We start from the raw sequence: 26,082 nt of genomic DNA on the forward strand, positions 1-26,082 counted from the left end.
AGGTTGGTGGGGTGGTAGGTGAGGACCAGTGGAGTTCTGTCCTGGTGGCGATTGGAGGGGTGGGGTTCAAGGGCGGAGGAGCGGGAAGTGGAGGAGAAAAGGAGGTATTGGGGCTGGAAAGGGAGTCAGTGGAAAGGAAGGGAGGTTGTTTGAAATTGGAGAATTCAGTGTTGAGTCCTCCAGGCTCTAGGCTGCCCAGACAGAAGATGTGTTCCTCCAATTTGCAGTTTGGTTTGTTGTGGCAATGGAGGAGGCCAAGGATGGTCTTGTCGGAAAGAGAGAGAGAGAAGGATAATTAAACTGGGTGGTGACTGGAAGGTTCGGTCTGCCCCGTGAGCCCGGCTGAGATGCTTGGCGAACTATTCCCTAAGTTTACGTTTGGTCTCCCCGATGTAGAGAAGACCACATCGGGAAAACCTGATGCAGTAAACTAGGTTGGAAGAGAGGCAGGTGAACCTCTGTCTCACCTGGAAGGACTGTTTGGGGCCCTGAATAGAGCTGATGGAAATATTGTCAGACTAGTTTCAGCTTCCAGCATGTTCTGCTGCTTTACAGTAGGTTGACAAATAACTGTGAGTTAAAAGCATCAGGTACATGCCTTTGTTTAAGCACCATTACTACCAGGGTAGTCAAAAAGTTAAATATTTAATCATAATGCTCCAAGACCCAAATTTTCCAATCTGATGAACTCATGTGAACAGAAAACGTGGACCAGACCATATTGAATAAGAAACAACTATTTATTATAAAGCGATTCTAGCCACAATCAAACAAAAATACCAAGTATCAACATATGGGTCCACTCGCCGAATCTCTAACCCCCTCCTTAAACACATGGACAAATGCACATACACAGGGACAAGCATACTCAAATGCTTACAGAAGAATCAGCAAAAATGGATATTATGGGTGGAAAAATAATAACTGGGGAAACCATTCAAAAGCACCAATCAATAAGATTTGGAGGGGTTTCTTTCACTTTCCAAATCTTCTGATCTCCAAGCTGCTTTTTCTTTACAAGATCTTTACTGCAGAATTAAGACAATTGGCGCTCCAATTGTTTGTCTTTCAGTAACTGGTTAGAGGCAACAGCTTAAAGGCAATCCTTGGGAAAGAACAGTTAGCTATCTTCTGGGTTTTGGCTACTTGGCTGTAGAGTGAGGGAGACCCTTTCCCTGCAGTCTGGAGACTCCTGCCCCTATGTTCACACATTTTCTGTTGCCTTGCCAAATAGTCAATCCCTTGTCAACCTAATGAATTCTGGCCTCCATGTTTGGTTTGTGCAATTAGGACCAATCAGCGATCTGCCTTGAGCAAAGCTAACACTAAACATACACACCCATGATGCCATGTCTCCCACAAAGCAATTCTTGTTAGCACACTCAATAAGTTACAATTAACTTGTTTTTGAAGGTGCACAAGCTCTTGCCACAGTTCTTAGTTGAAAACAGTCCTTTGCCATTTCCTTCCACAATCCAAATTTTTAAAAAATGTGGATTTTACATTACAATTTAGAAAACCTGTAAAATTCTTCTGTGTGACTGCAGTAGCTCTTGTTAAATGACAATGATGGCAGTAGTAACTTTTCCTTCATTTTCAGGTTCAACAGAAAACCAAAGAAAGGTGTGCAGTACTTGCAAGACCAAGGAATGTTGGGCACAGCAGCTGAAGACATTGCACAGTTTCTTCAACAGGAAGAAAGATTAGATTCTGTAAGATTTACATTATTTCATGATAAGCAACTAAAAACACTTATCTTAGGCAATGATGTTCTGTTCAATTTCTGAATGCAAAATTTGCTGAACATAAAATAGCCAATATCCTAAAAGCAAATAAAACCAAGTTATAGAATAAAAGAAGTTTTCTTTTGCCTTAGATTAGTATGCATACTTATTGTTTTTGAGCATAGAAATGCTGTATTTTTTGGGTAATTCAGGATTAGAATTACATGTGCCAAATAATAAACTTTTTAAAAAGCTACTTTAAGTATAACTATTATTAAAAACATTATTAATGTTCTCCCATGATTGACTGTATGATCATAGATGCAGGTCAGTATTTCAGTCTGATAATGATTTAAACATGGTGGATAGGTTTAACTGTAAGAATTGCACAACAGACCAAGTGAGCCAGGGACTGTACTTGGTGTATTGTATATTGCATGACTTTTTGTTGCAATGCTTCCCCTTGAGATTGGGATTAAACAAACTAATAACTATTATTTCCTTCCACTCCCTCGTGCCCACCCCCTGTCAAATCTCTGTACTTCCCCATGAATTTGACTTCAGTGTATCTTTATGACAAATATTTATTTCATTTGGAGTTCAATCAGTGTGATTAAAGGATCTTTATCTTGGAGAATCTTTTTAATTGTTCCAGTATTTGGCTTGTCTGTGGACTGAAAGAATCATTCGTCTTTCATTGTATTGTAATTTTTGAATCGTTGAATCGAGTATCAGAGTTTGAAATTAACTTAACATGACTGAATATTCTTGCATGCTTCCACAGAGTCAAGTGGGTGAGTTCCTCGGAGAGAACAGCAAGTTCAGCAAAGAAGTGATGTATGCTTATGTTGATCAACTGGACTTCTGTGAGAAGGATTTTGTTTCAGCACTTCGTATATTTCTCGAAGGCTTTCGTCTGCCTGGGGAAGCGCAGAAAATTGACCGACTTGTGGAAAAGTTTGCAGCTAGATATTTGGAGTGTAATCAAGGGTAATTCAAAGTGTAAAAATTTTATATCTTAAAGTGAGAACTGGTGATGCTTTCAAAAATTGTACTTGAAAATTTTCATCTATTTAATTAGGTAATGCACTTTTTACCCTACCTGTCCCCCCCCACCCAGACAGATACTGTTTGCAAGTGCTGATTCGGCATATGTCCTGGCCTACTCTATTATAATGCTGACAACAGATCTGCACAGTCCTCAGGTAACTTAATTCAGGAAAAAATGTCTTGTGAATGAAGATATGAATTTGTGTTGTGACTGATTTTCCTGAGCTAAACAGTATGAGAGATTAGCATTCCAATTAATTTGGGTTTAGGTTTCTGATGTCATCTCTTTTCTGCCTGCCATGGCATCCCCCTCTGAAAATTTTGTATGTAACACAATCATGAAATATAAATTTTCCTTCCCCTCTTGTGTCATCACATTGGGCATTATTGTATTTTATTGAAACTGCTATGGAAGCAATAAGGGAACATGTCACTTCACAAAGTAAAGTCAACTTTTTACTATTGTAGAGATGGGTGGAACTTCTAACTTTCACATGGTGCAAGCAGTTGATCTGGTAACGCGCATTTTATGTTAACAACCAAAGTTGAAATTTTGTCGGTGGTGTTAGCATCATTATTACCCTGTTGCTGGAGAAACAATATTTACTACAAGAAGAATTATTTGATACAAATAAGGCCACAGGAAAGAATGGGCGGCATGGTGGCACAGTGGTTAGCACTGCTGCCTCACAGCGCCAGAGACCCAGGTTCAATTCCCGCCTCAGGCGACTCACTGTGTGGAGTTTGCACGTTCTCCCCGTGTCTGCGTGGGTTTCCTCCGGGTGCTCCGGTTTCCTCCCACAGTCCAAAGATGTGCAGGTCAGGTGAATTGGCCATGCTAAATTGCCCGTAGTGTTAGGTAAGGGGTAAATGTAGGGGTATGGGTGGGTTGCGCTTCAGCGGGGTGGTGTGGACCTGTTGGGCTGAAGGGCCTGTTTCCACACTAAGTAATCTAATCTAATCTAATATCAAACCAGTGGTGTGTAGAAACAAAAGAGAAACTTTTAGTGCCTTCCTTTTTTTAAAAAAGTGATTTTTATTAGAAGCTTGATTCAAGAATCAGTTAAGACATCTACATCGAATCATAGAAACATACAGTACAGAAGAGATCTTTCAGTTGATTGAGTCTGTGTGGTCAAAAACTGCTCTAACACTACATTAGTCCTACTTTCCAGCACTATCTTAAGATTTCTGTTGTAAGGCTTGCATTGCATTATGTGTTGAACAGGTAAAGAACAAAATGACAAAAGAACAGTACATAAAAATGAATCGTGGGATCCATGACAACAAAGATCTGCCAGAAGAATACCTGTCTTCCATTTATGATGAGATTGCAGGGAAAAAAATTGCCATGAAAGAGACTAAAGAATTTTCAATCACACCAAAGTCTACCAAACCAAGTAAGTTTAATATTGACAATTTCATGAGACTTGATGTTAAATACAGAACATAAATACTTTAGTGATCCTTTCAAATACAAGAGTTATTGGATGTCATAATTTTTATAGATCGTAGAAATATTGGCCCAGGTATTATGGAGGCTTCATTCTGATTTTTTTCTTTTTAGGATCTAAGTTTGGGGGAATTATTGAAATGTTGATTCATTTCAAGTTCTGTTAAGATACTTTTTATTTGTTTAAAAGGCCAAGGAATCCAATTTTTTTCTTTCTACAGAACAAGCATTTTTTGGAAATCCTATAGTCCTGGCTAATCGCTGGGTTTGTTTGGTCACTGACTGGGTTTTGTGGCTTTTCTCTTTGGACAATGTTTTGCATTTTGTTGGAGTTTGTCTGGTTTTAGATAGGAAGTTTGTTTCCAATCTGCTGAAGATCTTCCCAGCTCTCCTCTTCTGTTTCTCTAAAAAGCCCTTGAGTATCCAGGACAATACCTGGAACAATATTCAGCCACTCTTGTGAAGACTCTGAGAAAATTCTCTATTTCTTGAATGTCAACAACAACTGCCAGTGGTCTGTGGCATGCACCCATGCAAATAAAAAGCCAATTTCAAACTTTACTTCTCAAAGGCAAAAGAGGATAATCATTCTTTGTCCCAAACTGAATCTCTATTGAGAGAAAGTCCCTCTTTTTTTTCCTCTTTTTACCATGTGTTTGGGTGTGTATTTTGAATTACTTAAAGGAACAAACAATTTTATCTTCTTATTACCAAGTGAAGGGGTGAGTGTTAACCCTTTTTTTCCTCTTAGACTAGAATGAGACTCTGGTTTCTTTTTAAACGTTTATTTGTGCATGTACAGGAGGCACATCAAAATAAATGTTGCACAACTTCAATTATATTGCTAGAATCAAGGTGTTATACTATTCTTACACATAACAAGCTTCCAATCGGCTATTCCTTTTAAAAATAGTTTCCAATCAAATGTACACTTTACAGTACTCCTATCCCTTCCCAATCATGTTCATGTTCCAAATTAATACATATGACTATATTATTAATCATATTCGGACCATTGCGCATGATTGTTATACAGCCGTATCATGTTCTAGCTGCAGTAGTTATTTTATAATTGGTTACCAGGGAAAACCTTGAATTAGTATTTGCCCAACACCTGATGCTGTCCTGACTTGAAGCTCCCTCCAGACACCTAACCCAGCCTACCACCTTGCCCATTCACCTGTCAGCCAGCCTATACATCACCTTACTCTACTTCCGCATCTATTTATCTTACACTTCATATTCTCTCCTTATCGTAAAGGCTTTGTATCTTTTTAAAGCTCTTAATTCAACTCCTGCTATAATGACTTTTGGTGACTCTGGTTCTACACTTGCTTTGTTTCAGAAACAATTTGAACTTTACTGGATTAATATCTCTTGATTTAATAGGAAATTTTCAGTTGAATTTTCTTTTCATCTTCGTATCAAGTGTTGAACTTTATCACCTTTGCTTGTAGGCGTAGCCACTGAAAAACAACGAAGACTACTATATAATCTTGAGATGGAGCAAATGGCAAAAACTGCGAAGGTCCTGATGGAGGCTGTTAGTCATGCACAAGCACCATTTACCAGTGCTACGCACCTTGAACATGTCAGACCAATGTTTAAAGTAAGTTTGATTCTCAGTCTCAGAATTTTCGTGTGACGAATGTAGAGACCATCACTACTTTTCTTGTAATTTTCTCATTTGCTTTGGAATTGGAAGTTAACATTAAGAATTGAACTTGGAGCAGCAAATGGTTTTAAGAGAGCCAAAAGAGTTTTTTTGCTGCGACTAGCCTGGGAAGTGATGCAACTTAATTACTAATTGAAGGACCCTGTAGATGAACTGGCAAAGAGTGTTTGCTCTGCTCAGGGCTGGCAGCTGGCTGGATGTTGAATTGGTCAATGAAGGGAGGACTTGTGCTAACCAACCAATGACAGAATGTTGTTTGAAAAGAGGAAAATAAAAAAAAGTCGGTTCTGACTGGATTTGGCAGGTGACAATGTGATTTTTAAAAAAACATCGAGACTGGGCTGCTTTGTTTTGATGTCTGTCCAGTTTTTCTCCAGTTAATGAGTTGTTGTTGAATGTTCTGAGAAAAGAATTCCAACCTGTTTTTTAAAAAAAATTTGGGAAGTCTGAATTCAGGCAACATATACTATTCTACTTGCCTGTGAACAATCAGGATGTTCAAGGATTTCTTAAGACTTGGTATCCATTGTTTGAAACTGTTTATTGAACGGGCAAATCACATTTATTTTTCTTTCTAATTTATCCCTTAACAGTGTGTTTGTGTGTGTGTCTCTCTGAGAGAGAGTAGAGGCTATGGTTATAGATATTAATTAGGTTGCCTTTGTTGTCTATTTATGTTCTACTAAAGTTACATGATTTTTGTTTAAATTACAAACTTGGTGGCTAAGGTACTGTCATTTGTAAAGACTGCTTAGAAGCAGTTGAGTAATTTTGAGGGCTATTGAATATTTTAATTTCCCTGTATTGCAAATCCACGTAGCAGTACGGATTTGGTTTGGCTTGCCATTCATGTGTCATAGCACATGACTGGGCTCCTGGAAAACTTGCAATTGACTGAAAATGATGAAATTGAATTGTTATATTTCCTATGTTTGTTGTGGAGTAGTAATTGTTGTTTGAATTCAAATTTTTCACTTATTTTTGTTATGTATACATGAGTAACATACTCAGACTATTTACTTCACTCGTAGCACAGAGGACGATCTGATGCTGTGTCACAGTGCTCTGTTTTATGAATGAGTGGTTCATACAGAACACCACATGAAGTCTGAAAGCATATTCTCACTTTCATTGACAACAATATAGAAGCCTTGAGAGAAAAAAAAATTATAGTCATACAGCACAGAAACAGACCCTTCAGTCCAACCAGTCTGTGTCAACTATAATTCCCAAACTAAACTAGTCCCATGTGCCTATGCTTGGCCCATATCACTCCAAATACTATTTATTCATGTACTTATTTATAGAGTCAGAGATGTACAGCATGGAAACAGACCCTTCGGTCCAACCCGTCCATGCCATTAAAGTGTCTTTCAAAAGGTATAACTATGCCTGCATCTGTCACTTCCTCTGAAAGTTCATTCCACAAACAAGTCACTGTCTGTAAACAAAAAAAAGCACAGTGTGTCTTTTTTGTCTGTCTTTTCTCCTTAAAAATATGCTCGCTAATCTTGAAATCCCCCACTCTAGGGAAAAGGCACCTGCCATTGACTTTACCTATTATTTTATAAACCTCTAAGGTCACCTGTCAACCTCCCTATGCTTTAATTAAGAACGTCCCAGCCTATCTAGCCTCTTATAACTCAAACCCTCCATTCCTGGCAACACCCTGGTAAAACTCTTCTGATCCCTGCCCAGCTTAATAATATCCTTCCAATAATAGGGAGACCAGAACTGGATATCTTACTCTAAGAAAAGACCAATGTCTTCTACAACCTCAATATAATGTCCCAACTCCTGTACTCAAATGTCTGAGCACTGAAGGCAAGCGCACTAAGCACTGCCTTAATCACCCTATCTATATGTGATGCAAACTTCAGAGAGCCCATTGACCCAACTGATCAAGTTGTTTTTGTATTTTTAGCTAACCTGCTTCACTGTCTGTTGTATGACAATCTTCATGTCATAAACTTGCTAATCGTGCTTTCTATATTCTCATCTAAACTATTTACATGAATGACAAATGAAAGTGGACCCAGTGCTAATCCTTGAGGAACACTGCAAGTTACAAGCCCTCAATCCAAAAAACAACACTCTTCCATCCCCCTCTGTTTCCTGCCAGTAAGCCAATTTTGTATCCAATTTGGCAAGCTTACCCTGAATCCCTTGTGATCTAACTTTATTGATTTAGTCTACCATGTGGAACCTTGTCAAAGGCTTTATCAAAGTCCAAGTAAACAATGTCTAGCACTCTGCCCTTGTCAATTTTGGTTTCTTCCTCAAAACGCTCAATACAGTTGGAGACACTATTTCCTTTGGACAAACCATGGTGACCATCCCGAATCATTTGTTGCTTTTCCAAATGCATATAAATCCTATCTTTCCAAATCACTTCAAACAACTTACCCAACACTGAAGTCAGACTCTCCGATCTGTAGTCACCAGGCTTGTCCTTACATCTCTCATTAAACAAAAGCACAGCATGAGCCACTCTCTAATCATCTAGCACCTCACCCATATTTATAGATGATACACACATTTGTATATAGTTCAGAGGAAAACATGCTGTGTTTTACTGGTGTAATTACGTAATCGTATGTTTATATTTTGTGTTGTTACTACAGTAATTTTGTTTCCAACCTAGTTTGTAGAAAACAGGAAGTCTGTACAACAGCTGTTTTGATCCTCTTGCTGTCATGGAAGATACTTTTAATTTTTCAAATGATGTTGGCATTAGGAAAAACAGGAAAAACTGCTCAACATTTGTGCATTTTTTGTTTACAGTTGGCATGGACACCACTTTTAGCAGCATTCAGTGTTGGCTTGCAAGACTGTGATGATCCTGATGTTGCCTTTCTTTGCCTGGAAGGTATCCGATGTGCAATTAGAATAGCCTGCATTTTTAGCATGCAGGTATGTATTCACACATTCTCGATTTGAATACTCTAATTTCAGATTTGTAGGCTTTTTCACACAACAGGTGGAATCTTTTGCTCTTCAGAGCATGAATTGAGACAGTTTCTGGTTCCTGAAAACTAACTTGCTGTTGGAACACCTGTCTGGGAGATGTCATGGTTTTGTGAGGAAAATATTTAATGCTGCACGTGCCTATGCAAGTGCACACAAAATCAGGAAAAACAATAGACCAGCAAAGGTCATGCAAAGATTTGGGATAAAGTACAAATTGGAGAAATTCGGAGTTTGCAAAGAGGTGTACAGGCATTCTTCCCCTCAAGCTTACTCTGCCATTTTGATAGATCAACGCTTTCATTTTCCTGTCTACCCCTATACCTTTTAGACTCTTGACTGATGAGGGAGTCAATGTCACTCTACTTTAAAAATATTTAAAGACCTTGACTCCACTGCTCTTTGCAAAACCTACTTTTAATGACCCTCAAATAAAAGGTTTATCAGTTCTATCTTATATTCGAAGATCCCTTATTTTGAAACTGGTGTCCTCTACTTTTAAACTGTCTAGCTTTTCCCAAATGGAGTCGCATTATCATGGCATCCACACTGTCTATGCCCCTGAAAATCTTATATTTGAAAAGAGCACCTGTTGTTCTCCTAAAACCCTAGTTGCCATAGATCTGAACCATTGCACCTTTGCTCAGAAGACCTTTCTTCCTGGAAATTAGGCAAGTGAGCTTCTCTAAACTGCTATGCAACTGTCTGGTTCTATTTAAGAAGATCAGAACTCTGCATAGTACACCAAATGTACTTCCACCGTGCACTGTACTCTTTTTATTTTTGTCCATCCCTCTTTCAATAAATGACTGTTGCATTGTCCTTCATAATCACTTGCTCTACCTATGCATTTATATTTTGTGATTCATGCACCAAGGCACTTTCATTCCTTTTGTATTGCATAGTTCTGTAATCTGTGTCCATAAAAGTAACATGCTGCCTTTCTATTCTTCCTATTAAAGTGACGAGGTGGAGGTGAGACCAAAGGGAGATTTGAATGTATAGATAATGTCAAAATTTGAGTATTAAGCATAGGGGTGTGATTGGCAAGGGTGACTTATGAAGTAGAGTTTGGAATGAGCACATTAATGGAGGATGAAAAATGGAAAGCTGATCAGGAAAGCATTGGGATAATCGAATTTAGACCATGTTTTTTTTTTTAAAAAGAGAAGCAAGTTTCAGCAACAGCTTTAAGATGAAGTGGGGGTATAAGTAGTTGGTGGGTTTTTTTTGGTGAAGATGATTAGCATCAGAACCTTAGCTTCATGTCACACTGGGGACACAGATTGTGAGTAATCTTGTTTTTCACATGAGACCTTGACCAGAAGAAAGAATGGGCTTAGTTGTCGGGTTGTAGGCAATTGTTTTGTTCCTGCAAATGTTTAATTGATCAAAACTGGGGCTTGTCCAGTATTGAATGTTGATAAAGCAGGCTGTTTTTTTTTTTTTGGTCCTGATATAGAAAGATATATCCTGACTAAAATCAAATCTCAATGTCAATTTGATTTTTGTTTCTCGTTCCTGATACACAAGAGAAGAATTTTGCATGTAAAATATTATTTGTGAATAGTAATCTTACATTTGAAATGAAATAAAATAATGCATCATTTGTGTAGATTGAACGAGATGCCTATGTGCAAGCTCTGGCCCGTTTTACGCTATTGACAGCAAGTTCTGGCATCACAGAAATGAAACAGAAGAATATAGATACGATTAAGACACTTATTACTGTGGCCCACACTGACGGTAACTACCTTGGAAATTCTTGGCATGAGGTAAATATTATGAGTGTGCTATTTCTTTCTTGGAAAAATTTGTCCTGTTGGGTAATGAATAAAGATAAATGTTGTTCTTCCTGTTAACCCGAATTCCTAATATCATCCAATATGTAAAGGCTAAGCAAGTAACTAAGAAGATTTATTTTACCATTATTCATGGCTTCAAAGCTTGTCCTTTTTAATTGTTGCTAACTACTGCTTGGATTTAAGTGCTATCTAATCAAATTGTACAGAAATGTTATCGCACTTCTGAAGCAGGTGGGACTTAAACACACAGATCCTGGTTGAGAGGTGAGGACCCTACCATTATGGCACAAGAGCCCTTCAACTTGGATCTGGCGCTGACCAAATACCAATACCATTTCAAAGCAGTTAATAAGGATCTGGTTGGCATGAGCATTCATCATCTGACCAGATGAAATAACCTGTTTTTAGTCCCGTGTAATTAATATAAAGCAGGAAAGTGACCTTCACTATGCCAACATTTCTCTTTTCTGATTTTAAATGATAAATGTTAGCTATTGAAAAATTATAGCTGGAAGTGAACTCTAGTGCTTCAACCACTGCTGAAATGTTTCAGATAACCGCTTCTGTGTGGAAGTTTCCAATATTTTAATTTTCAATTAATTTATCTCATAATTGTTCCTCTAGGAATAATTGAGGTAGTAAGGACAAATTCCTAATAACTCATTACTTGAAGTACTTCCAACTTTCATCTTGTTTGGTACTTTGCTTGGAAGTGGGCTAATCCTAAGACAAATGCACACTTGATGAAGACAATTTTTAGGGGAAATGCTTCAAATAGTGAAATGGAATTCTACATTGTGGGCGGCACGGTGGCACAGTGGTTAGCACTGCTGCCTCGCAGCGCCAGAGACCCGGGTTCAATTCCCGACTCAGGCGACTGACTGTGTGGCAGAACTGAACGTTTTCTTCCAGTCAAAATGCTAATATTCTAATCATTTTAGAGGTAACAGGAATGTAAAAGTCCATCTAAAATATCCTTTATCAAAGTTAACTTGTTGGATTTCTAATCTTCATGTTCCTAGATACTGAAGTGCATTAGCCAGCTGGAGCTGGCACAGTTGATAGGTACAGGGGTCAAGACTAAATATGTTTCTGGTTCCCTGCGAGCTAAGGATGGATTCACTGCAAGTTCTGGAACTGGAGGAGAAGAATTCTTAGGACTAGGTAAAGTGACCAACTTCTTCATAGAAAAGCTATTGTGTAGATGCGTCAAATGCAAACCTTTCTTTGAAATGTTTTGCTGAATTGTTTAGTTGCAAATGTAGATCGAATTTTAGATGTGTACGTGAAAGTTGTGAATAGTTGTGTTTTCATAGTTTGAGTTGTAATTACCATACAATAGTAAGCTAAGTTGTCCATTGTCTTTTAAGTTAGGTAATTTTTCTTTAATTAAATATATAAAGTACCAACTAACTTATTTAACACACCTTTGTTTTCAATACAACATGACCACAATAAGAAGTAATTGAAGTGTTTATATATTTGATAGAATAATGCACTTAACCTTTTGCTGATCCTTTTTCTTGCTGTGGTCATAATTTAATTACAGTTTTCCTTTTATGCTCATGGTATACATGTAAGAAAAGTTTATTTGTACACAAGAGAATATCCCAAATTTATATGACATTTAAACCTCAAAGATCTGCAGCAAATGAATACTGCCTTAGGATATTTTGAAGTTGTATAGCAAACACTGACCCTGCTTACTTGTACTATTGCATTCCAAGAAATTAGACCTTTTCAGTCACACTTCAAACTGGCAATTGTCCTATAAATGTGGATGGAAGTTCCAGGAAGTGAGAGAGACAATTCTGTATTTTAAATGTAGGGTAGGGAGACAGTTAGGAGGAGAAAGTGAGGTCTGCAGATGCTGGAGATCAGAGCTGGAAATGTGTTGCTGGAAAAGCGCAGCAGGTCAGGCAGCATCCAGGAAACAGGAGAATCGACGTTTCGGGCATAAGCCCTTCTTTCCTGAAGAAGGGCTTATGGCCGAAACGTCGATTCTCCTGTTCCCTGGATGCTGCCTGACCTGCTGCGCTTTTCCAGCAACACATTTCCAGCTAGGGAGACAGTTAGTTCAGTTGGCTGGACTTCTATTTTGCAGAGTGACACCAACAGTGGGGGTTTCCATTCCTGCTTAGGTGACTGTGAAGGTCTCACTTTTTCAACCTTGATCCTCACCTGAGGCTTGGTGACCCTTGGGTTAAAATAGCCACCAATATTCTTCCTTTAATGAGAGGGTAGTCCTACTTTCCTCCGGTCTGTGATGACTTTACTTTGTGTCTGTTTGACCATAAGTGGGCTGTGCACTTAGAACTGCCTATTCAGTAGCTGGTTTAGATATTAAGCAAAGACAATGTCATGTTCAAGACTATTACTATTTTGCCATTGTAACACAAATCATTGGTTTGTATTTGATTGAATTGTTGAAAACTTAAAAACATATTACTTTTATAATATTATCAAAGCTCAACTTGGTCAATGTTGCTTGTACAACACTCATCCAAAAAGTAAGTCTACTTGAACAACAGGAAAATGATCAGAGGTTTACATTAGCAATATAAACTTTGTAGTTATTGCTTTTAATGTGCTGAAATGTTCCAAGACACATTTCACAGGAGTGTTATCAAAATTTGGCTCAGAGCATCACAAAACTATTTGGATAGCTAGCCAACTGCTTCTTGACAGACATAGGAACGACTTCATGGAGGAAAGAAAGGTGGAGTTTTAGAAAATAAATTCTCAAGCTTGGGTCATGTCAGCTGAGGCATAGACGCAAATGATAGGCAGTTAAAGTTAGGGATGCTTAAGCATCTGAATCACTGAAGGATTACAAGCATTTCAGTGGGTTGCAGAGTTGGGACCATGTTGAGATTTGAAAGTTAAGTTGAGTGTTTTAAAATTAAGGCATTGTTTAAACAAAAGACAACTTAGGTCAGTGAGAATAATTCTGATGAGTGAATGGGGGTAGTGAATGGATTGGTCACGCCTTATTTTATCGCAGGCAGAGTTGATGGCTATGGTGGTAGGAACTGAGATGTAGCTGGTTGGGGGGGGGGGGGAGGTTCTGGAGGTAGAAATAGCAGTTCTAGTGATGGTCAGAAGATTAACTCCGCATCAGACAAGACACCACAGTTGTGTACAGTCTAGTTCATGTTTTCCAGGGAAAGTAATGAACACAATGATTGAGGGAATGGAAGTTTATAGTGAAGACTGAAGAAAATAGTATCCATATCAATCTCTTTCTTCTCCTCCTCTCCCCCCCCCCCCCCCCCAAATCGAGGATTTTTTTTTTTTTGCTTGCCTATTATGAAATGCCGAACAATCAAGATGACAGTAAAGAAATTGAGAGGCAGTGAAGTACAGCTGAAAGTTTTCTCATTAATATTGACCACAAACTCCATTTTTGGATGGTGTCACTGAAGGACAGCAAACAAATTTAAAAGTGGGGGTATTGCAGCATAAATTCTTGGGGTCTACAGATGTAACAATGCAGAAAAAGCCATTATAGTTGATGTTCTGACCATAACTGGATAGGTAGAAATGGATATAACTTTGCAAAGACACCCAGCTGGGAAAGGTATTGATGGAAGTTGGTGTTGTCAACCATATCAAATCCTTGCAGATGGGTTGAGAAGGAATAGTTTACCATTGTCACTGTCACATTATGGTTTGTTATTTGATAGCATGACTGTCCCGTGTTAAGGTTGACAAACTTGATTGAAAGGTTTCAGATGTGGAGTTCCAGAAAATATGGACTCAGATTTGGGAGTTGGGAATATTTTCAAGGACCTCTGAGGTAGTTGGAGGGCATGAGGTTTGAGAGGATGGAGGGTGTTGAGATTTTTGTTTTGTAAGACTAGAGTGATGATGTGTAAGTGTAAACTTTGCATTGCAGGCTGAATGTGGAAGAGTTAGCAATTTTAACAAATCAGATTAAGAACCAAATAGTTGTTTTTGAGAAATAAGCCAGTCACATATGGTGGTGAATGGCTGACCAGTTTCCAACATCTTTGTTCAAGTTTCTGTCTGTTGAATTTGAGGGTGCATTGATGTGGGTCATACCAGAGGACCAAGCCATGTGAGAAAGTCATGATTTTACTAGTGCTTGGGACGTCAAAGGTGGAGTGAGGATGTGGTTGAACAAATCAGTTATACAGCAAATTTCTGCAGTAACATGTTGGACTAGTGATAACTTGCATTGATATTGTGGAAAAACATTGAAAGGTCTCTGGTAGAGATTTAAAGTTGAATAAATGCCAAGCCAGGGAAAGACATTAGGATATAGTTGGCCAACATTTTTTGAGTATTTCCTTACTCTGAAGTGTGTATATGTGTGCTAATTTTGTGGGGTTTCTTTGTTTACAGGTACCTTTGGCACTGTGGATAAAAAACAAATAGCCAGTATTCAGGAATCTGTGGGTGAGACCAGCTCTCAGAGTGTGGTTGTTGCAGTAGATAGGTAAAAGAAAAGCCTCTCCTTATGGATTTTGTATGTTTATCTGAATGAGCAATTTTGATTTATATTTTAATTTCTTCCTTTTGCTAAGTCAGCATATGGCAAAACAAAGGAGTATTCAGAATTGTTTATTAAGCCACTTTTGTAATTGTCCTGTTATAAATTTATAGCTATTGCTCTGAACAGAGGTGCTCAAACGGGGCTACATTTGGAGATTTGTGTCCCTTGCAACCCTCCCATTTTAATGAAAGTTTTTTTAAAAAATTACTCATTACAGATATCATAGTTTAGACATTAAAATCTATATTTTAATACAAATAAAAATGAGCAACCATTAGACTACCTTTAAGGACACTTTGTTTTTGCTTTATGAGCATGGGTGACACTCTTTCAAGCACAGAACATCATGATGAAGTCATCTCAGGTTATGTATCTCTCTGCAGCATTCGTCCTAGCCATAAAAGACAAATTTCTGCACTACTCCAGTATGGAATTTTAATATTCATATTCCTACAATTTTGTAGTCTCAAAGCAAAGTGCAGATTTAATACCAATTGATATTTATTTTATTTGTTCATGGATAATTAATGGCAAGCTCAATGTTTAAGGACCATCTCTAATTGGCTTTGTGAGGTGACCATGAGCTTCCACCTTTTTTGGATATAAAGTGAATCGATTGACTAAATCCTGACACTTCTATATTGTGTGAATCTCTGACAAAGCTGAATGATCTACAAGGCATTTCTGACAGATGATTGTTACTAATGTTTCAACCTTATTTTTGTTGTGCTGGGCTCTTATCATTATTGGGGATCTTCCTCCCATTAATTTTTTAAAAGACCACCATTTTGAAGGTAAAGCAGAGCCTTATTCAGTTCTTCTAGTTGTGGGATTGCTCAGCTTTGTCCAGATTATGCTGCTTCTGCTTGAATGCAGTCCTCTGCAACTTCTCCAATTTGGGACTTCAGTTTTCGATAACTCTGGAACTTTTCTCGGCATGTCCTTTGTTCCCTTTTGAACCAGGGCTAGTTCCAGGCTTAGTGGTAATGATCAATTGAGCAATGTGCCTTCAGTTATGTATTGAATACTATTTTGTTGCTGTAGTTGATCTACATATGGCTGTTGGGTTTTGAGGTGCTGGATCTATTGTGAATCTTTTACTTAGAGCGGTAATAATATTATACAACATTATAGTGCATGTAGCCACTTGGTGGAGATTGATTTTCAAAACACAGTGTACATTCTGTGCCCCTGCCATCTTCTGTGGTGGTGTTGGGTCAGTGCCAATTTGATCTAACTTAGATTTGGCTGAATTCATTTGTGCTTTATCTCAGTCATTAGACCAAAGACTAGTACCTGAAGTGAGTGACCAGTGGACAGCAGCAGCCCTTTATATGTACAAGCTATTATTAAGAGTTGAGTAATGACAGATGTGGCTGTGGAGCTTGGGTTATATCTGCTTCTTAATTTATACAAACCAGTTTATTCATTATTCAAGGTGCAAGTCCAGAATGTTGAGTGTGATATCTTATCCCTGAGTTTGGGCATGTCGGTTTAAGAGAACAAATCTTAAAGAAAAATACTGAATTTTCTTTGCTCTTTTCACTTCAGGATATTCACTGGATCAACGAGACTTGATGGAAATGCTATTGGTAGGTTTGTATGTGTGTGTTGAGTAATTTGCCAGCTCAATTTAAGCAACCAAACTTCAAATGATTTAGATGTAAAATGAATCCGTGATTTGGATGGGTGGTTGGTTCATTATTAATTTTCACCATTTGGACATGAATGTGGGTTGAAGTTGGAAATCTGAGAGATTGCGGGGGGGTGGGGGGGGCGAATAGCATACAAGTAAAAGCATGATCCTAATGCTAGATTAAGGCACATGATTACAGCAGAGTAGAAGAAGCTTTAATTTCTACTTAATGTGGCAATGCTAAATGTTGCCTTAAATATGACAGAACTCTAGTGTCCAGCAGTAATTCCTTCATCTGGGGAAGGGCAGGAAACTGGATCAAAAGGCATTTCATCAATCAGCAGATAGTGAGTGCAAGTTATTATTTAGGGATGACCATCAAGAGGAAAACTGAGGAAACAAGTTGTTCATTTCATTTTCCTACCTTAACATGACTAAGCTAACAGGTACCATCAAACTAATGAAAAAAATTGCTTATTTAATTCCTTTGTTCCAGTTGGGTTTTTTCCACTCATGGTACATTATTAATCTGGCACATTAATAAGTATACTTCTTCAGCAAAGAGAATGACCAGCAAAAAGTTTGGTTCCAGAATTTTCACTCCTGTTCCATTAAAACTATCATAGGCACATTTAGGCAAATAGCTTCTTGAACCTCATGATTTGGAGATGCCGGTGTTGGACTGGGGTGTACAAAGTTAAAAATCACACAACACCAGGTTATAGTCCAACAGGTTTAATTGGAAGCACACTAGCTTTCGGAGCGACACTCCTTCATCAGGTGATTGTGGAGGTCTCAATCGTAACACAGAATTTATAGCAAAAATTTGCAGTGTAATGTGAAACTATCACTGTATTCTAACAGATGAAAGGCTTAACAGACAATCAATTTTTCAATGTATAATTTCAGTTACATCACACTGCAAATTTTTGCTATAAATTCTGTGTTACGATCGAGCCCTCCACAATCATCTAATGAAGGACCGTCTCTCCAAAAGCTAGTGTGCTTCCAATTAAACCTGTTGGACTATAACCTGGTGTTGTGATTTTTAACTTCTTGAACCTCAGCTGCATACACTGCCACCATGTGGACAGTTGATTCTCCTTGTTCCTGATTTTAAAAAAATTCTTCATGTTAAGCATCCATGAGTTGATAACAAAGTGTTAGCACCTCCATGTGGCCTCTTGTAGTTGTCAGAAAAGAGACTCAAATCCTACTTGAAAACTCAGGCATGTAATCTAAACTAGCATTCACTCCATTTCATGGGTGAGGGATGATCAGTGATATTGTTGGATGTGACCTTCAATCAAGGCCTTTTTGACTTTTATCCTTTCAAGCAAAATTTGTTGTTTATCCCTAATTACCCTTGAGAATGTGGTGATGAACCAACTCCTCGAGTCATTGCAGTGCATTGGTTTAAAAATCCTCTGATCTGTTGTAAAGGGAGTTTCAGGATTTTGACCTAACAAATGTTCAGTAACATTGTACCATGTCTGGAATTTGTGTGGCTAGGTAGGAAACTTGCAAGCAATGTTATGGTATTTCTGTGGATCTGTTGCCTTTTGTTTTCAAGATGAAAGAGATTGCAGGCTGTGAAGGTGCAATCAAGAATTTTGATTTAGTTGCTAATTAGCCCTAAAGAACCTTGTGACACTTTTGGGAGAGAATACTGTGTCCTAGGTAGTATTCCTTCCTCAGCCATCACCAGCCAAAACAGAATAGCTTATCATTGATTTTCATTTGTGTTTGCTACATCTTTTACTATGTGGAAACTGGTTGAAACATAAGCTTCCATAACACTTTGATTGATGTTTGAAACACAGTAAATGAATTTAAATCACTTGGCCTTGGTTCTAGAGATGTAGTCAGGTACTATATAAATGCAAACTTGGCTTTTTATTTTCTATTGTTATCAGATTGTCAGGGACATGCAGTGAAGCCCTCACTTGACACTCCAATTGCTACCAGACTACAGCTACCTGAAATTCAGCTAGGTGACAGATTTTGAGTCCTTTACACCCCTACCACCAAACATTCTTGGATGCCACAAGCTATTCCTATACATCTGAATCTGACCATTGCTTTCTCTTTATATATTGTTTCAACTTGTAGTAACTTTTCTGCAAACGGTTGCAATATTCATTTGTAGATAGGCAGTTACACAGTTGACAGTCATGAGCATTGTTAAACTCAATCTTGAGTTCATTACTAAAACATGTCAAAGAGATATTGAGAGGGGGAAAAAATGGCAGATTTGCAGAAATATTTGAGTAAGGAGTATAAAAAACTCAGCAAACTGCAAATTGAACAGTTTTAAGAGTAAGTGGCTTGAAGAATGAGAGACCCAAACAAAAGTTGCTGGTAAAGTTCAGCAGGTCTGGCAGTATCTGTGAAGAGAAATCAGAGTTTTAATGTTTTGGGGTCCAGTGGGGTTCTGAGGAAGGGTCACCAGACTTGAAATGTTAACTCTGATTTCTCTTTGCAGACATTGCCAGACCTGTTGAGCTTTTCCAGCAGCTTCTGTTTTTGTTTCTGATTTACAATACCCTCAGTTATTTTTTGGTTTTCATTGAAGGATGAGAGAATGGGCAACACACAAACTGGAAGGCAGAAAATTAATTTTGTTTTGTTTACAAGCCATATACCTGTATTGGGTTTCTTTGCAACACATTTTGGAATAATATTAGAATGTTCTCTTCAATTCGCCAGTTGATTTTGTACATTGGCTGTGTGCTGTCTCTATGGATGAGTTGGGTTCACCTCACCATCCACGCATGTTCAGTCTTCAGAAGATTGTGGAAATTTCGTACTATAACATGGGTCGAATCAGGCTTCAGTGGTCAAGAATTTGGGAAGTGATTGGAAACCACTTTAATAAGGTACAATTTTGTTGATTTTGGCCTTTTCTGAATAAGTTTCTCATTTGGCAAAAGTCCAAAGTTCATAAATGTTTGTGCTTTTGTGACTAATAAATGCTTTTTATGGATTTTTGAAAGAAACCATTATATACATGAAAACTTGGTGGACATGCCAAATGTTGCCTCGCAAAAACACAAGATTCTCCTGCTCATAACAAACTCATTGTATTTGTGTTCTGGTACAGGTTGGATGCAATCCAAATGAGGATGTTGCCATTTTTGCTGTTGACTCTTTAAGACAACTGTCAATGAAATTTTTGGAAAAGGGAGAGTTGGCAAACTTTCGGTTCCAAAAGGACTTCTTGAGACCTTTTGAGCACATAATGAAGAGGAACAGGTAATAATATATCTGTTGAATATATTAATATGTGTATATATGAATATATAACCAAATTAGACATAGCACATTTTATCAACAGTTTTATTTCCTTAATATATTTTTTCTCAATGCTTGATTCACACTAATCTCCAATATTCAACACATGTATAACTCAGACACCAATAATTTTTAGTAGTGAATTCATTAAAGGTGCATGTTATTGTTTTTGCTAGTTGCAAAGCTCAGTATAATTTTGGTTGTATTAAAAGTATGCACGTGGGTTATTGCTGCTCTGATATCACCTTTCCACTCGTATTGACTTTGCCAGAATACATTGTTCCCTGAACACTGTCAATTCTAAAAATGGTTCAGGGTTATGGTTCAAGCTGTGCTCAAAAATGTTGCTCAGTGTGGTTGTGCCTGAGCAAGCATCAAAGGAAAGGAGTGGTTCAGTCCTGATATGAAATTATTGGTTAATTCCAGTTCATCTCAAATGCAGTTAGCTTGTATAACAGCATTTTTTTTTAAAAAGTGAAAGATGAGAAAACAACGAACTTCGATAATATCAGCATCTTCCTGGTAGAAAATGACCTCATATATTCAGATATACTGTGGAATGGGACTGTATAGATGAAAACAACAGGCCAAAGATAGCTTTAACATAACCAAAATTCTGACAGGAAGGAGAAACCACTGACAAGTTTAGATCAAGTAGGAATTAAAAGGAAGTTAAGCTGATAATGTCATGGAGGTGCATTAAGTCAGGGGTGTGTGTGGATGGAATGAATTAGCTATGCCAAAAGCTATGGAGAGCTCAGGCAATAAGAAGAAATAGTTGTCAGTTCTAATTACATCAGTGATCAAAGTATCCTATTATAAAGGAGCTAAAAATGTTGCTTTGTCCCAGGATACAAGTTTTATTCGAGCAAGATAAACAAGTTGTGAAAAGTTCACCTTCCCATTTTATTGTTTTTTTTGTTTCTTTTCCCTGGTTGATTGATTTCAAAATTTATATTCTCAATACCAGCAATCAAAGATGGGCAAGTCAGAGCATGTTTGAGGTATCTTTGATTCCAAGGTATGGAACAGAATATGTGAGAATCCTGAAAATGGAATATATTATTTTTTTAATTAAACAAAACTTCAGATTCGTCAGAATCCATTTTGGATCTACATAGAATACAATTTATATTAAATGCACAACTTCATTTGAGGAAATAAATTTTTGACTATTGTAGCCTTTCTGTAATATTTACAATTTGTTTTCTCATCTGCAGAACTGTTTACTTTTGTATATTTCAGTAAAGTAATTGGGATAGGAGATCTACTACAAATGTCCAAGTACATAATTTCTTCTGTAAATCTGTCTGAAGCTTAGCAACTGAACTTAAATTTATAATGCAAAAGCAAACATGTTTGCTTTATGTGCTCAGGTCACCAACAATAAAGGACATGGTCATTCGGTGCATTGCGCAGATGGTAAATTCACAGGCTTCAAATATTCGTTCGGGATGGAAAAACATTTTCTCCGTATTCCACCAAGCTGCTTCAGACCACGATGAACCGATTGTGGAGTTGGCCTTCCAGACTACTGGGCACATTATCTGTAAATTTTTTTTTATTAAATGCTGTAGTACAAGTGTTGTTAGAACTCCTTTTCTAGTAAATTACTTTAATTAAGCTTCACAGATAAATATACAAATTTATGCATAAATCATAGTGCATTGAAAGCTCAAAGTAAGTAGATATCACCATTTAATCCACCACAGTAGTCTCCCTGTACCCAGGGGGATACGTTCCAAGACATATTGTGGAAGCCCAAAACAGTGGATAGTCGCAAACCCATTCATTTAACTGAAAAACTTAACTCCCCAGCAGCCCCTGGTCCCTGCTTCTGGAACATGCCCTATTATATGTTCGGGCCGCAGGTAACTGAAACTGTGGAAACCAGACCCGCATGCACAGCAGTTGGTCTGTGTCTGAAAATATTTTAATAGATGAAAATAGAACTGAATATTATCAATTAGTGCTAGCATTGCCTTTATGGTTGAAATCTGTTGACAGCTATGGTGTCTAAATTAAAGAGAGTGAATGATCAATTATTCTTCTGATGGTTGTTTGTTTCTTAGTGGATGTTTTTAAGAAGCATTTTCCGGCAGCCATTGATTCATTCCAGGATGCTGTGAAATGTTTGGCTGAGTTCGCTTGTAATGCTGCCTTTCCTGACACCAGCATGGAGGCTATCCGACTTATTCGACACTGTGCAACATATGTATCTGAGCGACCACAAGTGAGTTAATATCAATTAGAAAGAGTGACAGTTTTTTTTAATATCACATCTTTACGATCTAAGGACATTCCAAACAGCTTTCTAGTTAGTATTTCAGGAAATTTCACAGACAAATTGTGTAAAATAAGATTTCATAAAGCAATATAATTATTACCAGATAATTTGTTGAGATGTTATTGGTCAGTGGTAGTAGGCCAGGAAATGAGGGAAAATTTCCCTTTACATGGAAAAAAGATTCCTACAAAATGTTTCAGGAGAAATTGTTTTACATTTGAAACAAATGACTCTATCTCAAACAATGCAGTTTTCCCTCAGAACAGCATTGGAGCTTTGACCTATAACTTGTCTAAGGACTTGAACTGACAGCTTGATTCAGATACAAATATGTTATCCTTGAGACATAGCTAACAACATAATATTGCTGGCTTGTGCTGATCTGTTCAGATGTCAATTGTTAAACTGCTGATGTCTCAAATTATTTCATATTGGGTTTATATTATGGAATTTTATTTGTTGTATTGATTTTGTGCAAAGTTATGTTAAAAATGTCAACTGCAGACCTATTTTCTAAATGAGCAACAAAACAGTAAATCCATTTCATCAGTCAGTTCAGTTGCCTTTTAAATGTGCCCAGTGATAGTCTTTTTAAATATTGAATAATTTAATGTGAGGCCTTCATGAACTGAATGAAGAAGCTCAATCAATAGAAACTACCATTTAAATGCTCCTTGAAAATGGATTAATATTTGAAGAGTGCCACACTAATGATACTAGATTGACTTTGGCACAAAGCCACACTAAGGTATTGGACTGGACTGGATAACAAGTTTAATCAAAATGGTAGATTTTAATAATTTGAGGCACATAAAGGTATTCGGAAGGAACCAAGTCATGTACTACTATTTTCAGAATGAGCCAAAGTTTAGGGAAAAAAATTCTGCAATGCTCTGAGAGATCAAATCTGTGCATTAAAAAATTCAAATAGCCGAATATTATTTCCCTTTTGATTACTTTAGATGTGGAAAGTAACCTTATTAGAGAGAATCTTAGATCTGTTCCAAGTCTAGATAGAATCCACTAGGACTTGGTAGTCCTCCAGTCCCCTCCCCCACCATCTATCTAGAAATAGAAATAAATAAAAACTCCAAAAATGACAAATATTTTGTTTGTACGTGTATATTATGTGGTTGAAGTAAAAATTAATTGCTGAAATTGTAACCAAGATATTTTGATTATATGGATTTTATATTAGCAGATTAAATTTTAAATTTATTTTGTTAGGCACTGAAGGAATACACCAGCGATGACATGAATGTAGCTCCTCGAGATAGAGTATGGGTTCGAGGATGGTTTCCAATTTTGTTTGAGCTTTCCTGCATTATTAATCGTTGCAAATTAGATGTCCGTACGAGGTAAGAAACAGTTCCTTTGCGATGCCTTCATTTAAACTGGAGAGTAGATATGTTACAACTATGACTTGTAATTACATATTTCGTGCAATCTGTTTTTCAGAGGACTTACTGTAATGTTTGAAATCATTAAAAGCTACGGCCAAACATTTGAGGAACACTGGTGGCAAGATCTGTTTCGGATTATCTTTCGAATATTTGATAACATGAAACTTCCGGAACAGCAGACTGAAGTAAGGCAGAAGTAGGCTTAGTACAAATTTTTAATTTGATCCTTTGTTGCACAAGATCCAGAAGAATTGAAAGCAGTAATTATTTTGACAGGCTGCCACACAAAATGCTCTTGCAATTTGTTCCAGATAACTTGAATAATGAAAAAAATAAACTTGTACGCAAGTTGTTATGACATAGAATTTGCAACCTGAAAGGATGTTGGATCTAAATTCAACAGCTTCAAAAGGAAACTGGATATATGAAGAGGTATTTCCACAGCAGTGGTGCTCGTAGGAGTCTGTGTGCACTACATGATGAATGGCCCCTTTCTGTATCATATAATGAATTGATGTTCCAATATAAAAGTTGCAGTCTGTTTGCTGTCTTTATAAATGATCGATCCTTCCTGAAAATTGTCACCCAAAATACGTAATTAATGTAAGCAACTATAGTATTTATCAATATTTCTCCATATTTTGTTTCATCTACTCTAATTAACTAATGTAGTTAATAAAGATAAAGCCAACTTCCATACAACTGAGTAGATAAAGAAACTATGCAGTGAAGTGGCGGCACGGTGGCTCAGTGGTTAGCACTGCTGCCTCACAGCGACAGGGACCCAGGTTCAATTCCTGCCCCGGGCAACTGTCTGTGTGGAGTTTGCACATTCTCCCCATGTCTGCGTGGGTTTTGTCTGGGTGCTTCAGTGTCCTCCCACAGTCACAAAGATGTGCAGGTTAGGTGAATTGGCCATCCTAAATTGCCCGTAGTGTTAGTGCATTAGTCAAGGATAAATGTAAGGGAATGGTTCTGGGTGGGTTGCTCTTCGGAGGGTCGGTATGGATTGTTGTGCTGAAGGGCCTGTTTCCACTCTGTAGGGAGTCTGAATCTAAAGTTCCTGCAGTCACAACTTCCGAGTCTCTTGTTAAGTCCATTATCTGCTGATATAAGCAATATAGGGTCATAGAGATGTATAGCACGGAACGGACCCTTCAATCGAACGTGTCCATGCCAACCAGATATTCCAACCCAATCTCGTCCCACCTGCTAGTACCTGGCCCATATCCCTCCAAACTCTTCCTTTACCCTTATACTCATATACCCATCCGGATGCCTTTTAAATGTTGCAATTGTATTAGCCTCGATTCCACCCAACTAACTTTCCTGGATGTATTTCTGAGAATATCCTCCCTAAGTACAGCTGTAATGCTATCCCTTATCAAAAACGCCACTTCCCCCTCCTCTCTCGCTTCCCTTTCTGTCCTTGCTGTAGCAATCATATCCTGGAACATTAAGCTGCCAGTCCTGTCCATCCGTGAGCCATGTTTCTGTAATTGCTATGATATCCCAGTCACATGTTCCTAACCATGCCCTGAGTTCATCTGCCTTCCCTGTTTGGCCCCTTGCATTGAAATAAATGCAGTTTAGTTTATCAGTCCTACCTTGTTCTCTGCTTTTGTTCCTGCCTGCCCTGACTGTTTGACTCGCCTTTTGTACCAGTGTCAGATTGAAATTTTTTCTCACTATCTCCCTGGGTTCCCCCCCCCCCCAACCTTACTAGTTTAAACCCTCTCGAGCAGCTCTTGCAAAACTCCCTGCCAGTATATTAGTCCCCTTCCAATTTCGATGCAATCCGTCCTTCTTGTACAGGTCACTTCTACCACAAAACAGCTTCCAATGATCCAAAAATGTGAATCCTTCTCCCTTACACCAGCTCCTCAGCCATGCATTCATCAGCTCTATCCTCCTATTCTTGCCCTCACTAGCTCGTATCACCGGGAGTAATCTAGATATTGCTACTCTCGGACCTCCTTTTTAAATTTCAGCTTAATTCTTTGTAATCTCCTTTCAGAATCTCAACCTTTTCCCATCCTATGTCGTTGGTTCCAATGTGGACAATGACCTCCTACTAGTCCCTCTCCCTCTTGAGAACATTCTGCACACTCTGTCTGAGACATCCTTGATCCTGGCAGCAGGGAAGCAACATATCGTTCTGATTTTTCGCTGCTGGCCATAGAAATATCTGTTTGTACCTTGGACTAGACAGTCCCCTAACACAATCGGTCACTTGGAACCTGACGTACCTCTCATTAAATTAGAGCCA

General features: G+C 38.0%; 1 protein-coding gene across 1 annotated transcript in view; it reads left to right on the forward strand.

Annotated features, from left to right (window-relative positions):
* LOC122560111 (brefeldin A-inhibited guanine nucleotide-exchange protein 2-like) overlaps window positions 1-26,082 on the forward strand; it is a 98,890-nt gene that overhangs the window by 50,863 nt on the left and 21,945 nt on the right. Inside the window, exons 15-30 of the mRNA XM_043710359.1 lie at window positions 1,601-1,712; window positions 2,509-2,714; window positions 2,845-2,929; window positions 4,003-4,174; window positions 5,685-5,836; window positions 8,687-8,815; window positions 10,486-10,644; window positions 11,697-11,838; window positions 15,043-15,136; window positions 16,745-16,785; window positions 19,539-19,708; window positions 19,933-20,084; window positions 21,500-21,672; window positions 22,196-22,356; window positions 23,638-23,768; window positions 23,869-23,998. Of these exons, the coding sequence (XP_043566294.1) occupies window positions 1,601-1,712; window positions 2,509-2,714; window positions 2,845-2,929; window positions 4,003-4,174; window positions 5,685-5,836; window positions 8,687-8,815; window positions 10,486-10,644; window positions 11,697-11,838; window positions 15,043-15,136; window positions 16,745-16,785; window positions 19,539-19,708; window positions 19,933-20,084; window positions 21,500-21,672; window positions 22,196-22,356; window positions 23,638-23,768; window positions 23,869-23,998 (2,209 nt within the window). The remainder of the gene's footprint in view (window positions 1-1,600; window positions 1,713-2,508; window positions 2,715-2,844; window positions 2,930-4,002; window positions 4,175-5,684; window positions 5,837-8,686; window positions 8,816-10,485; window positions 10,645-11,696; window positions 11,839-15,042; window positions 15,137-16,744; window positions 16,786-19,538; window positions 19,709-19,932; window positions 20,085-21,499; window positions 21,673-22,195; window positions 22,357-23,637; window positions 23,769-23,868; window positions 23,999-26,082) is intronic.

This window comes from Chiloscyllium plagiosum, chromosome 20 (genome assembly GCF_004010195.1).
Source record: "Chiloscyllium plagiosum isolate BGI_BamShark_2017 chromosome 20, ASM401019v2, whole genome shotgun sequence".
Taxonomy (NCBI): domain Eukaryota; kingdom Metazoa; phylum Chordata; class Chondrichthyes; order Orectolobiformes; family Hemiscylliidae; genus Chiloscyllium; species Chiloscyllium plagiosum.